Raw genomic sequence first — 15,632 nt, forward strand, 5'->3', positions numbered from 1 at the left:
CTTGGCCGAGTAGGAAAGAAGCCAGAGCCGCTCAGGGGAGACTTGAGCTAGGCAATGAATAACGGGGCGGGTCTCTTCCATCTACTAGCGTCAGGCCTCCAAACTTGCCCTCCTTTGGTGATTTTTGGTGTGGTCTCTAGGAGACGTGTTAGAGTTACTCTTGAAATCTTTACTCAAACCATGCCTGGGCCTCTGCCTAGGGGAGCTGTGTTTGAGTCTCTCCTTGAGGGGATTGTTGTGGCTCCTCTCAGAGGGACTTTGTCTGCTCCCCTCAGAGGGCTTGTGCTGTCTTCTCTCAGAAGCACTGTGTCCTCTCCTCTCAGAGGAACTGCGACGAATTTTCTCAAAGAGACTGCGATTGCTCCTCTCAGAGGGACTGCGACATCTCCTCTCAGAGGGACTGCGACATCTCCTCTCAGAGGGACCTCGATAGCTCCTCTCAGAGAGACTGTGATGGCTCCTCTGAGAAGGGTTTGGATGACTCCTCTCAGAGGCGCTGCGATGGCTCCTCTCAGAGGCGCTGCGATGGCTCCTCTCTGAGGCGCTGCGATGGCTCCTCTCAGAGGCGCTTCGATGGCTTCTCTCAGAGGCACTGTGATGGCTTCTCTCAGAGGCACTTCGATGGCTTCTCTCAGAGGCACTTCGACGGCTTCTCCCAGAGGCACTGCGGTGGCTCCTTTCAGAGGCGCTGCGGTGGCTTCTCTCAGAGGCACTTCTATGGCTCCTCTCAGAGGTACTTCTATGGCTCCTCTCAGAGGGACTGTATTGGCTTCTTCCAGAAGAGTAACATGGGGTTCTTTCCCTACTGAAGCCGAAGCTCTGGTGGTTTCGTTCCTTGTGTGTGGGTTTCCCTTTAAGGTGACTGTGTGAAGTCCTCTTCATAAGAGAACCAGGTTGTAAGAGTCTCCCTCCAGCATGAACTCTGATTCCTGGTTTGAAGTTCTTGGACTCCTGGTTAGAGATTTCATTTCTGTTAAAGTTTTTCTTAGCTCTGCTACTACTCTCATTTTGAACAGGACCCAAACACTGGCTGGTTGAGATGTTTTTGAGAGTGGTAATTCTTTGGAAAACTGTGGGCTTGGGTAATTGCTTAGGTCTGAGTTGGAAAGAGCTATCCCTTTTTGGTTGTTGAGCTGGTCTGAATTGGTCTGTTTCTTCCCACTGTGTGCTTTCCTGCTTGGTGACTGAGTTTGAATGCCTTAGCTTGAGAGTTGGCATCCTGTGTCTTTTGCTGTCTTTTGTTGAGCAGTAGTCTCTGGCTTTTTGTTTTGGAAGGTAGGTTTTGCTTGACCAGAAATAGTCTGACCTTGTTGTGTCCTCAGGCTTCTGCCCAGCCAAAGCCATAATTCTGTGTGCTGTTTGAATTGCCTGCTTTAGGCCCTGAAAAAGCAGTTGAATAAATTTTGGTTGGGAGGATTTCTTAGGTTGTCTTTTTAAAGAGGCAGTCATTGTCTGAGATGCTCCACTCCTCTTCCTTCTTAACTGGTTTGGTAATTCCCTAGAGGAACTCTGTATTATAGCTCTACCATTTGTATAGAACTTTGTATTTTGTGATCTAACTTCCTTGGGGATTCTTTTCATTGGATATTTTGAATCATAGGTCTTTTTGGTTCTCACTTTAGCCCATTTTTCATCCTGATAGCTTTCAGAGTCACTCTCTGATAGAGAGTGAACTTGAGTGAACTCATAGTGTCCAGGCTCTCTAATTTCTGTCTTTTCTATTAGGCTAGAGCTGTCATATTGCCTTTGCCTGATATGGACTTCTATAGGAGCAGGAGCCTGGGACGACCCAGACTGGAAATTTATTGTAGAAGTAGGACTCTTGGAAGCTCGTGTATAACCTTTGGCTTTCCTTAATGATGTTGATCTAAGGCTCCTTGGTGTGACTGGTCTGTCTCTTCTGTGATACTTTGGGAGCTGGGGTCTTTTACCAGTTCGCAACCTAAAGCCAAGATGTAACCTAATCTCTCCATGGCCTTCAGGAGTGCTTACAAGGTGAAGCTGTGGATAAATAAGAAGGTGAGGCCCAAAAGCAGCCTGTAATTTATGACAGCAATTAAATCCTGAACATCGGCCACACTGTAGGCAGATAGGATATTTTAGGACCAGACCTGAAGCTAAAGGTGGAGGTACATTGGGGGGTATTTGACTCCTCAACAGTTTTGCTGCTATTTTTAGTTGCAAATCTTGTAGCAGCTGGAACTGTTCTGAGAAGTCAGTCTTGGCCTGGGGAAGATAACTTGGCCTGAGGGAGTGTTGGGACTCAAAAATCCTTGTCTGTGAATCACTCTGTGAGTTCTCAGTCTCTTCCATTGGAACAGAATCTCTCCTGGCAAAAAATATGTTGAGGGAAGACTCTGACTTTGCTGGGGCAGGAGGCTGACTCCCTGTGCATGAAACAGGCATGTACTGAATGACTTCCTGGGATATATCGCAGGGTTTTGACTTTTTCTTTTCTCTCTTTCTACTCCCAGAGTAGTGCTGTATTATGGAGGGCATGGAACTACGTGTCCATATCCTTAAAGGTGTTTTCTTCTCATGACCATGGCATGAAGTATGTCTCTGAATGTAGTTTTTGACCACTGAAGGCTGAGAGATAGTACCTTGACCCTTCTCAAGCAGTCTCTCAGAACATGTCATCAATTCAGCTGGAACCCCAAATAAATTCTGAATAGATTGACAGGTATCTTCAGTGGCTCTTTCTGTTAAAGATGTTTGAGAAGAAAGTTTCCTTTCCATAGTGGTCCCCAAGACATTCCCCATCATTAGCATATTGGAGAGATATTTTCTAGGTAGTCGTGGCCTCGAGGAGCGACTCTCCCAGACATTCTGTTGCCTGCCCAGGACAGGCCAGGAACGGGCTCTTTGAGCCCCTGACTCTGCCTGGAAAAACTTAGGTGGTGATCTCCAGTCTTGTGGTGAATGTTGTGAGAGTCTCTGGAGTGAGCTCTCTGACTCCTCCACATGTTTCCTCTTAGTCCTTTCATTAGGTATGACATCCACTCCTGGGATCTCAGAATTTGAGTTTTTTACAGTAATAGCTGTCTCAGCAGGGGGTTGGTTATGAAGGGATAAGGAAAAAGTTGAAGATTGTATCATATCAAGGTCTATAAAAGACTCCTCAGGTTGCAAAATATCTGTCACAAGGTTTTTTATATCCAATACATTTGATGCTTGTGGCATCTCAGAATCCCAAAGATCTAATTCAGATGTTCTGACAGAACTTGAGGTAAGTGAGTCTGAAGAGTTGTTTACAAACCTAGAGAAATAATTCCCTATTTGTAACTCTTCTTCTGATGATCCCTCCTCAGAGTCCTTATTCTGACACACCTCACTTAAATTCAAATCCTCAGATTCCATGACTTGAGGAGGCCCTATTTTTATCCCTGTAGATTTCACAGCCTGAAGCCCTTGTTTATGATTTAACACTGTAGGTGCCTCAAGTGTAGATGTTGGCTGTGTGGTTAATTCTGCAGATTTCACTTCAGTATTTGGCCTTGGAGTTAATTCTACAGATTCTACTGGTTCTTGAAGATGTAGCCTTGGGAATAAATCCAAGTAATTTGTTGCCTTAAGCCCCACTCTTATTGGTTCTGCAATCTGGGGAATTGGCCCTGGTGCTAATTCCTCAGATTTTACAATTTGAAGTGGTGGCCCCATAGTCTTTACAATTTGAAACCCTGTAAAATCCATTCTTTTCAAAGTTTGGTACTTTGGTTCTGTGCTTAATTTCTTAAATTTTGCATTTTGCAACCTTAAGCCTGAGGTAAACTCCGAAAGTCTCACATCTTGTGGTTTTGAAGTCAACTCAGCACAGTCTACCATTTGAGAGTTTGGCCATGATGTTAACGTTACAGACTTCACAACTTGATATGGTGGCCCAGGAGTCACTTTCACAGGTGTAGCAACTCTGATGGGAGCTACTGGCTTTACCCCTATTGCTTGAGCAACTTGAAACTGTGTCTTTGTAGAGTTTGTGACTTGTTCTAGTGGCTTTGGACTAATCCTCATGAATTCTGTAATTTGACCCAGTAGTCCTGGGGCTGTTTCTGAATATTTTGTACTTTGATTCTGTGACTGTGTAAGCTTCATTTTTCTCTCCCCTTGTTGCCATGTCTCAGTGGTGACCTCTGCAGATTCTGCGTATCCTGCAACTTGACCTGTTTGCTTTGCCTTTAGGAATCGCTTAGAGGTCAAACCTATAGACCCAGGAACTTGATATCGTATCCCTTCTGTCATCTCTGAAGATTCTGGGACATCTTGAAATGCCTTTGTAATCAATGCTATAGACTTTCCTCTTGGCAGTTTTTGCGTGGAGATCACCTCCACAGATTCCCGGGCTTGAGGGTAGGGCCTTGAATATCTGTCTGCATCAGTGGTTTTACTTACTGGTTTTGGACTCCTTCCAAGAAATTCCTCCCCTTTCAGCTTTGTCTTGAAGGTCAACCCCATAGTTTCTGTAATGTGATCCTTGGGTCCTGAAGTCATCCCTTCAGGTTCCACAACTTGCTGCAGCTGCCCTGTATGTAACTCCTTAACTTGGGACCCTGACTGAGAGAGCAACTCCAGAGTTTCCAGGATTCGGTGGCTTTTCTTTGGTGTTGATTCTAAGGATTTTGAATCTTGATTCCTTAGCACTGGAGTCAGATCAACAAATTCTGGTACTTGAAGATCTAGTTTCAGAGGCATTCCTGAAGCTTTCATGGCTTTTCCTTTTGGCTTTTGGATCAACTTCACAGATTTCTCTACAGTTTCTGTGTCTTGATGTGCCAAACTTTGTGCCATTTTTGAAGAATCTGTAACTTGATAAATTGGTATTGAAGTCAAACTAACAGATTTAGGGACTCGATGCATTGGCTTTGGAATCATCTCTTCATGTTCTATAAAGTGATGCCCTGGCCTAGGGATGATTTCAGAGGAGCCTATCATTTGAGAGCTTGTTCTTGGAGTTAGATCCTCAGATTTTGGTCTTTGAAACAGTGACTCTGATGCTAACTCCACAGGTTTTATAGCTTGTTGCAGAGACACTGCAGATGATTTTGCATGCCTTGTGCTTTGCAACTTTGGTTCTGGAGTAAACTCCAAATGTTTCACACCTTGTTGCTGTGATTCTGGAGATAAATTTGAAAATTTGACACTAGTCAACATTGGTCCTGGTATGAAGTTCTTAGTTGACTCTGGTGCCGAGATTCCTGATTTGACACCTTGCAATCCTGAAGTCAGCCCCTGGCAATTCATGCCTTGTTCTTGAGACCCTGGTGTCAACTCTACAGATTTCATATTTTGAAGACATGGCTCTGGTGCAGAGATCTCAGATTTAACACATTGTGACCTGAGACATGATGATGATCCTAAAAAATTCATACTTTGAGATTGGGGCAGTAGGTTTGACTTCATAGATTTCACATCTTGAGAACATGGCACTGATACAGACACTACAGATTTCTGCCTGAAGCAAGAAATCAGTTTATTAGAATTCACATCTTGAGGTTGTGTCTCTGGTTTCAACTCCAGAGGTTTCCCATCTTGAAAACATGGCTCTGGGGCAAACACCACAGATCTTATACTATGCTGCCTGAGGTGTGAGGGCAACTCCCCACAATTCATACCTTGAGGATGTGGCCCTGAATTTAATTCCATAGATTTCACTTTTTGAAAACATGGCTCTAGAGCAAACACGTTCCATTTCAAATTCTGCAGCTCAGAGTCTGAAATCAGTTTTGTAGAATTGGTACCACAAAGCAGTGGCTCTTTGTTCATCTTCATAGATTTTATATCTTCAAACAGTTGCTCTGGTAAAAATAACATAGGTTTCATAACATTTAACTGAGGGCCCAAAGTGAACACAGACTGCACAACTTGTTGCTCTGACCCAGAATGATTGACCAAAAATTGGACTTCTGGAAACTTTGTCCCTGAAGTTAACTCAGGAGATTTTGCTTCTTGCAAGTGTGATTCCAGGTTGAACAACATAGATTTTGTACCATGAGATTCTGGCCCAGGGTTCATTTCAGAGGGTTTCATACCATGCATCTGTGGCCCTGGATTAGACTTTACAGAACTTAAGTATTGAAGTTCTATCCCTGAATTCAACCCAGTAGAATTTACACCTTGCTGCTGTGGGCCAGAGTTGAACTTTGTTGAAGTTCTACCTTGAGATTTTGTCCCTGGAGTCAATTCACATTTTATGTCTTGTAAATCCTGCACAGGGTTGAACATAACAGATTTTATACCTTGAAGTTCTGGCCCTGGATTAAAATCAGAAGATTTCCTACCTTTACATTTTGTCCCTGAAGTTAACTCAGGAGATTTTATACCTTGCAAGGGTGGCCCACATTTGCACTTCATAGAATCTACACATTGTAATTTTGGCTCTGGATTCAGCTCAGAAGAATTTTCACACTGTATCTGTGGGCCACGGTTGCATTCTGTGGTTGTTACACTTAGAAACTTTGACCCTGAAATCGATTCAGATTTCAGACCTTGGCAATGTGGCCCAGGGTTGAACACCATAGATGTCTCACATTGATTCCCTGTACATGACTTCACTTCAGATCCCATATTTTGACATTTTTTCCCTGAAGTTGACTCAAGGGATTCTGTACCTTGCAAAGATGCCCCACGTTTGCAACCCATAGAATTTAAACATTGTGATTTTGGCTCTGGATTCAACTTAGAAGACTTTGCACACTGCATCCGTGGCCCAGGGTTGCATTCTGTGGGTGATACACCTATAAACTCTGGATTCAATTCAGATTTCAGACCTTGGCAGTGTGGTCCAGGATTGAACACCATGGATGTCTCACATTGATTCCCTGTACATGGTTTCACTTCAGACCCCATATTTTGACATTTTTCCCCTGAAGTCAACTCAAGGGATTTTATACCTTGCAAAGGTGGCCCACATTTGCAACCCATAGAATTTAAACATTGTGATTTTGGCTCTGGATTCAACTCAGAATTTGCACACTGCATCTGTGGCCCAGGGTTGCATTCTGTGGGTGTTACACTTAGAAACTTTGACTCTGGACTCAATTCAGGTTTCAAACCTTGACAGTGTGGTCCAGGGTTGAACACCATAGATGTCTCACACTGATTCTTTGTGCTTAGTCTCTCCTCAGATCCCATATGTTGACATTTTTTCCCTGAAGTCAGGTCCGATGATTTTGCTCCTTTCAGACCTTGGCAATGTGGTCCAGGGTTGAACACCATAGATGGCTCACTTTGAAGCTCTGTCCCTGAATTTAACTTAGAAGACTCCATACCTTGAAATTTTGAAACTGAAGTTAATTCAGAAGAGCTTGTACCTTGCACATGTGACCCAGGCTTGCATCCAGTTGGATTTACACACTGAAGTTTTGGTTCTGAAATGAATGCAGAAGAATTCACACCTTGCAAATCTGGCCCAACGCAGAGCACCTTAGATTTTCTACCTTGAAGCTCCATACTGGGATTCAACTCTGAAGATTTTTTATCATGCACTTGTGACCCAGTGTTGAATGGTGTATAATTCACACATTGAAGTTGTGGCCCTGGCTTCAGTTTAGAGCATCTCCCACCTTGTAATTTAGGCTCATGGTTGAATTCCAGCAATTTCTCATCTGAAAGCTTAGTTTCTGTGCTCAACTCAGATTTTACCTCTTGCAACTGTGGTCCAGGATTGAACTCTAAAGATTGAATACCTTGGTGACTTGTTCCCAGACTCAAATCAGAAGATTTCATATCTTGTAGCTGTTGGTCAGGATTGAATTCAAAAGATTTCACATTTTTAAGCTTTGTCCTCTTGCATGATTCTGAAGATTTTATATGTTGTGGATGTGTCCTAGGACTGAACACCATGACTTTTACATTTTGAAGCTCTTCCCATGGGTTCAGCTTACACGATTTCTCATCTTGCTTTTGCTTTCTAGCATTGCTCTTAGACGATATCCCACTGTGAATCTTTGATTCCAAGGCCAACTTACAGGATTTTGCAACCTGAAATTCTAGGCTAGGACTGACTTCTGTAGAGTTTATCAATTGAAGCTTTATAGACCCAGAAGCTTTTGCACCTTGCAACTCTGCCACAGGGTTGAATTCCATAGATTTCACACCTTGAAGGTGTGCCTTTGATGTCAACATAGATAATTTTCTATCTTGTAACTGTGGCGCTGAGTTGAACCCCAAAGATTTCACCTCTTGTACCTTTGTACCAAGAGTCAATTCAAAAGGTTTCATATCTTGCCACATTGGCCTGGTGATGAATTCTATAGATTCTCCACTTTGAAGCTTTGTCTTTGGTGTTAACTCTGAGGATGTCACACCTTGCAGATGTGGAACAACAGATTTCAAATCTTGCAGCCTCCACCCTAGCCTCAAATCAGATTTCTCACCCTGTCTCTGTGGTTGAGGGTTGAACTCCAGTGATTTCACACCTTGAAGTTCCCTCTTCTGGGATAAATCAGATTTCCCACATTGTAACTTCAGTCCACGATTGAACTTGAAGGATTTTTCATCTTGAAGCTTTGTCCCTTGAATCAATTCAGAACATTTTTTACTTTGAATCTGTGGTTCAGAGTTGAACATTGATTGCGCTTCCTGAAGCATTGTCCCTAAGACCGCTTCAGATTTCATCATACCTTGAAAGTGTGGTCTAGAATTTAACCCTTTAGATTTTACATCTTGAAGCTTTATACCCATAATCAGTTCAGAACATTTCATATCTTTTAAGTGTTGGCCAGAGTCTACTGATCTCACAACTGGAATCTTCCTCCTTAGAGTCAAATCAGATTTTGCACCTTGTAACTTTGGACTAGGTTTCAGGTCTACAGACTTCACACCTTGAAGCTTCTCCCTTGGGATAACTTCAGACAATTTCACACCCTGCAAGTTTGATCCAGACCTGAAATTCATAGATTCTACACCTTGAAGCTTTATACCCGTGATCCACTTAGAAGATTTTATATCTTGCAACTGTGGACCTGACTTGAATTCCACTGATTTCACTTTTTGAAGCTTTGTCCCCAGTGTCAACTCAGATTTCACACCTTGCGATGCTGGCCCAGATTTGGACTTTACAGATTCCACATCTTGTAAATTTGAGTCTGAAATTAATTGAGAAGATTTCTCTCCTTGAAATTGTGACTCAGAGTTGAACACCAATTTCACATTTTGAAGTTTTGATGCCGGGATCAGCTCAGAAGATTTTAGAACTTGCAGCTGGGGACAGGGGCTAAATTCTTTATGTTTTACATCTTGAAGCTTGGCCTTTGAGGTCCACCCAGAAGAGTATACACCTTGTAACAATGACCCAGGGTCAAAATCTGTATATTTGATACCTTGAGTCTTTGTCCCCACAGTCAATTTAGAAAACATTGTACCTTGCAACTGTGAGCCAGGGATTAGCTCAGTAACTGTCTTGTCTTGGGACTTTGTCTCAAACGGTAGCTTAGAAGATTTTAGACCTTGCCACTGTGGCCCAGTGTTGAAATCCTCAGATTTCACACCCTGAAGCTTTGGCTGAAGAGTCAACTGAGATGACTTCATACTTTTCAAGTGTAGGGGGGAGTTCAACTCTATAGTTTTATCACTTTGTAATTGTGACCCTTGGCTTAATACCTCAGATTTCACCTCAGGAAACTGTGGCTCTTGTGTAAGCAGTGGAGACTTCACACCTTGAAGCTGTGTTCCTGGGGCTGACTGTAATGGTTTCACTTCTTGATGCCATGGTCCTAGGGTCAATGAAGGAGATTCGCCATCTTGCAAGTTAAGCCTATGTTTGAACATCATAGATTTTATATCACAGAGCTTTGACTTGGAAGTCAAGTCACATGATTTCATTCTGCTAAACTGTAGACAGGGTTTCACATTGAGACCTTGAGCCTGAGACTCTTGGAGTGATGTCAAAGATTGTATATCTTGAAGCTTTGGCCCTGGGGTCAATACAGATGACTTAATATCTCTCAACTGTATCAACTCTGTTGGTTTGACACACTGAGGTTGCAACTCAAGATTTAGCAGAGATTTCACACCTTGAAACATTGGTGCAGGCATCCACTGAACAGTTTTCATACTTCCAAACTGTGGCTTTTGGTTTAACTCCACAATTTTCATACCTTGAAACTGTGGCTCTGAGGTTGATGCCAAAACTTTTCCTTCTTGCATCTGTGGTCCTGGAGACAACTCAGGAGTTTTCACCCTCTTCAACTGTGGCCCGAGGTTAAACTTCATATATGCTGTACCTTGAATTTTTGGCCCCAGATGCAATGCAGATGACTTCGCATCTCTTAACTGTGTTGAATATTTCAACTCTACAAATTTGCCACCTTGAGGTTGTGGCTTAAGATTTAACCCTGCAGATTTCACGTCTTGGAACTCATATCCTGGTATCCACTGAATATGTTTCATACTCTCAGGCTGTGGCTCTTGTTTAAACTCAGAAGTTTTCACACCTTGAAGCTGTGGCTTTGAAGTTGACTTTGAGGATTTTACTTGGTGTAACTGTGGTCCTGGGGTCAACTTGGGAGACTTCATACTTTGCAACTGTGGTTCAAGTTTTAACTTTTTAGATTTTACACCTTGAATATTTGATTCTGGAGTCAATTCAGATGATTCCCTACCTTTCAACTGTAATTCAAAGTTGAGATCTACTAATTTTCCATCTTTAAATTTTAGCTCTGGAATTAACTCCAAAGACATCCCATCTTCTGACTTAGACCCTCTCTTCAGTGACTCTGAATTCACACATTGCTGCTCTGGTGAGATTACAGATATCTCACCAACATGTTTTGGCCCAGGAGTTAAGTTCACAATTGCCGTCTCTTGAAACTGTTGCTTTGGGGCTAAATCCACAGATTTTACTCCTTGAAACTTTTGTCTTCTGCTTGCATTCACAGATTTTACTACCTGCTTCTTTGGCCTTGAGGTCAACTTCATAGGTTTTGCAAATTGCAGCTCTTGATCTGGAGTCTCCTCCACAGGTTTTAAACTTTGAAGCTTTGGACATGGGGTTAGCTGCAAAATTTTCACATCTTGCATTTGGGGCTTTGTCAAATTTGTCAATTCCTGAGGTTTCATACCTTGCAGTTTAGGCCCTTGCAGCAATGACCATGGTGCCAAAAACACAGAATTCTCATCTTGCATCCTTGGCCCAAGTTTCAATTCCACAGCTTTCACATCTTGCAGTTGCATTCTTGGGATGAATGTCACAGTTTTTAATCCTTGATTTCTTAAGGACAGTGCCAACATATCAGATTTCACACCTTGAAGCTTAGAATCGGAGGTGAGTTTCACAGATTTGACATCTTCTCTCGGTGGTCCTGAGGTTATCTCCACAGATTTTTTATCTTCCGGCTGTGGACTTGGGGTTAGCAATGTAGATTTCATACCTCTTGGATGTTGTCCTGGAGTTAAGACTGCAGAGTTTACATCTTTCAACTCTGACTCTGAGGACAGCAACTCAGATATTAAACCATGAAGTTTTGAGCCTGGGGTCACCTCTACTGGTTTCACATCTTCCCCCTGTGACCCAGGGGTTAACACCATAGATTTAACATTTCCCAGTTGTGGCTTTGATGTCAACTGAATAGATTTCAGACTTCCTAAATGTGGTCCTGGGGTTAACTTCACAGATTTTGTATCTTCCAGCTGTGGCTCTGGCATTAGTGCCTCAGATTGTAAACCTTCAACCTCTGAGATTGGGGTCCTCGCTGCAGGTTTTACATCTTGCATCTGTGGTCTTTGGGTCAATCCAGAAGATTTCATAACTTGCAACAGTGGTCTTCTGGTCAACTCAGAATAGTTTACACTTGGCAACTGGAGTCCAGGAGACACCTCCATAGATTTTACATCTGGTCTCTGTGGCTCTGAAACTAATTTATAAGAAATGTCACCTTCAAAGCTTGACATTTGGTCTGCTGCTTCACATTTTATGCCTTGAAACAGTGGCTTTGGACTTAACATCTCAGGCTTAACCCCTTGCTGCTCAGGTCCTGAGGCCAACTTCATAGATCTTTCTCCTTGCATCATTGGTTCTGGAGTTAACTCAAAAATCTTCACATATTGTAGTTGTGGCCCTGAGTTTAACTCAGAGGATTTCACACCTTGAGACTGAACTCCTGATGTTAGATCACAAAATTTGACATCTTGTAGCCATGGCCCCACCTGTTTCACACCTTGAAGCCCTGGAGACATCTTTGCTGATTTAGAATCTTGAAGCCCTAACTCTAGAGCTGTCTCCATGGAAGTCACACTATGAAATGGTGATTCTGGGATTTGCTTCCCAAATTTGACACCTTGAAGCTTTGGCCCTGAGGTCAATTCAGAAAATTTGACATCTTGCTGCCTTGACCCTAGGTTCAGTTCCTCAGATTTCATATCTTGAAGTTCTGAGGTCGATTTCACTGATTTCATGCTGTTAAACTGTGACCCTTCAACAGACAGAATAGATTTCATATTTTCAACTGGGAGCCCTTGACTTAACTGCAAAGATGACTCTGTTACAAATCCTACAGCCTTTGTATCTTGAAGCTGTGTTCCTGGCATTAACTGCACATGTTCAAAACCTTGATGCTTTGGGTCTGGAGTCAGATCAGAAAATCTAACACCTTGTAAGCACGGTCCTGAGCTTAGTTCCATGAATTTTGTACTTTGAGTTTGTGGTTTTGCCATCAACTGTATAGATACAACACTCTGGCGCTTTGGTCCTGGGGTACAATCTGACAATTTTATTTCTCGCATTGGGGAACCTGGGGTCAATTCATCAGATGTCACACTGTGATGTGGAGACCCTGAGATTAAATCTAAAAGTCTTTCTCCTTGAAGTGGTGGTTCAGGACGTAACTCTGAAAATCTTACACTATGCAACTGTGGTCCCAGGGACTCACCTTGGGGCTGTACCTCCTGAGTCAGTTCCTCTGGTATCATACTTTGTAGGACTGGCTCTTGTATTGGCTTCTCTGATTCTACCATTTTGGTAGTAGTTGGCTGTTGAATTAAATTAACATATTTCACGTCTTGTAGTTTTGGCTCTGACTCCAACTGCCTGGATGTTACTTCCTGGAGCTGTGGCTCTGGAGTCAACTCTGTAACTTGTGGTTTTGCTCCTGTAATAAACTGTTTAGATTCCACCACTAATGGGGATGACTCAGAGGTTAACTTCACATGTTTCAAATTTTGTAGTAGTGGCTCTGATACCTCATATTGCATCCTTGGTTCTAAAGTCAACTCCAGAGATCCTTTTTCTGAATATGGTTGTACTGGTATTACCTCCTGGATGTTTTCAACTGGAAATGTTGCTAACCCCACAGTTTCTGTGTTTGCATATTCTGACCTTAGGGGTATCTCTGATGATCCTGTATCTTGAAGATGTGGCCTTAGAGGAGTCATTCTTGCAGATTCTATGACTTGATCTGTTGGTTTTTGCATTAATTGGGGCAAATTAACTTGGGGCAAATCCTCAGAAATCAGTCTTACAGTTTCTGTGTCTTGATGGTCTTGACCTGGAGTCAACTCTGAAATTTTTTGAAAATACAGCCTGGGCATCACACCACCAGGTTTCAAGACTACAGATTCCTCCTTTTGTGGCCAGATCTCAGCAGCTAACTCTGTAGGTGGTATGTCTTGATGCCTTGGTCTGGAAGTTAGACCCACAGATTTTAATCCTTGTAAATGCAGTCCCATGGTCACTTTCCTTGATTCAACATGTTGTAACTGTGACTCAGGAATTAACCTACTAGATTCTTCCAGTGGTACGTGTAAATCCACAAAATCATCATGCCTTAATGGCCCTAGAGTCAACTCCTCAGGTTTTATACTTGTGGACTGTGGTTCTGAGGTCAATGACACAGATTTCACATTTTGAAATTGTGGTTCTGAGATCAGCTCCTCATAATTCATAACTTCTGAATATGGTCCTAGATTTGGATGAACAAACTTCGTATCCTGAGACTCTGGGGTCAACATGTTTGATTTCATACCTTGCATCTCTGATCCTAGTACCAACTCCAGAGATTCTTGTGTCGTGTGCTGTGACACTGGAGTTTCGTCCATGGCTCTCACACTTTGGAACATAGGCTCAAGAGTGCCCCTGAATGACATTGAGTTCATCTGCATAGATGCTTGGCTCAGTGACCTGGGGGTACTTCCTAAAAATGATTGTATCAACCCCATAGACTCTTTCCCATGGTGACCAGTGTCAGGGGTTAGCTTTGCTTCTGTTTCTGGATATCCTGGTTCTGAGATCATGCCTAAAAATTCTGAAGCTTGATACCGTGAGATCATTCCTTCAGGTTCTGTGACTTGATGATTTGGTCTGGAGTCTACCTCTACAGATTTTACTGCTTGAATGTGTGCTCCTGGGATCAGTTCCTCATATTTCATACCTTCTACCTTTGTCTCAGGAGTCAGTCTTGTACTTTCTACCATTTGAGGAGTTTTTACATCTTCACGCAGTGGTATTGGGGCTGTCTCCTCAGATCTTACATCCTGTGACCATGGCTTTGGGGCCAACTCCCTAGGTTTCATATCTTTTTGTACTACTCTTGGAGACAATTCCACAGTTTTTATACCTGGAAATTCTGATGGTAGAGCCAAATGAACATATTCCATACCTTGCAACTGTGAACTGGGGACCAAATCTGTAGATTTCTTACTTTGCAACTGTGGTGCTGGAACTAACCCAGTAGACTTTTTACTTTGTTGTTGGGGTCCCAGCATCAGTTGGATAGATTTCACACCATGAAGCTGAGCCCCTGGGGCTGACTGCACAGATTTCTCATTTTGCCCCTGTGGGGTGGTGGCCAACTCCTCAGGTTTTACACTCTGCCATTCTGGTTCTGTGGCCAGTTCTATAGAGTTCACAGTTGAGACTGGCTGTGTGTGATTTCCCAGTTCTGGGACTGAACCTGTGGTTATGTCTACAGATTTTATATTTTGTGACTCTGGTGCCAAAACCAGTTTCCCAGACTTCAAATTTTGCAGTCTTGGGGATAACGTCATAGAACCCATAACCTTAATTTGTGGAATTGATTTCATCTCTCTATAGTTCACATCTGGAACTGATGTAGTGGACATTTCTGCAGATTCTGTGACTTGAGGCAGTGGCTTTTGGCCCATTCCCATAGATTTTGTACCTGTACCCAGTGACCTTGGGATTGTCCCTAAAGATTCCATCATTTGATGATGTGAATGTGTCACCTCTGCAGATTTCTCCATTTTTATCCAGGGGTCAGAGGTCAACTCCATAGTTTCTATTACATGATGACTTTGCCTTGGACTCATCTCTGAATACTCCAGAATTTGATGCCCTGGGGTCAACCTCGAAGACTCCGTGACTTGATGAGATGGCCCTGGTGTTAATGCCATAGATTCTGTGCCTTGATAATATGGTTGTGGAGTCATCCCCTCAAAGTCTGGCACTTGAATACATGACCCAGGAGTCAACTCAATCCTGGAGTTGGCTTGAGATATTGGAATCACTCCTCCTGATTCCATGACTTTATGTGGTGGCTTTGGAGGTAAGCCCACAGATTCTACCACTCCAAATGTACCAATAGTAGTAAAAGACCTTGAAGTCAAACCATCTGATTGAATTGCCCTTGGGGTTAAATTTGCAATCTGAGACTGTGTATCTGGGATCAAACCCCCAGATTCTA

At 42.8% G+C, this 15,632-nt stretch overlaps 1 protein-coding gene across 1 annotated transcript; it reads right to left on the minus strand.

The window, feature by feature from the left end:
* Positions 1 to 1,988: 1,988 nt before the first annotated feature.
* SPATA31H1 (SPATA31 subfamily H member 1) lies at positions 1,989 to 10,386 on the minus strand. Its single transcript, XM_055541750.1, has 8 exons — positions 9,276 to 10,386; positions 7,623 to 9,026; positions 7,282 to 7,460; positions 6,732 to 7,023; positions 6,111 to 6,458; positions 5,535 to 5,609; positions 4,208 to 5,423; positions 1,989 to 2,079 (listed from the first exon to the last, which is right to left on the minus strand). The coding sequence occupies exons 1-8, from the start codon at positions 10,384 to 10,386 to the stop codon at positions 1,989 to 1,991; spliced, it is 4,716 nt and encodes a 1,571-aa protein (XP_055397725.1).
* Between the last annotated feature and the right edge of the window lie 5,246 nt (positions 10,387 to 15,632).

This window comes from Bubalus kerabau, chromosome 11 (genome assembly GCF_029407905.1).
Source record: "Bubalus kerabau isolate K-KA32 ecotype Philippines breed swamp buffalo chromosome 11, PCC_UOA_SB_1v2, whole genome shotgun sequence".
NCBI lineage: Eukaryota > Metazoa > Chordata > Mammalia > Artiodactyla > Bovidae > Bubalus > Bubalus kerabau.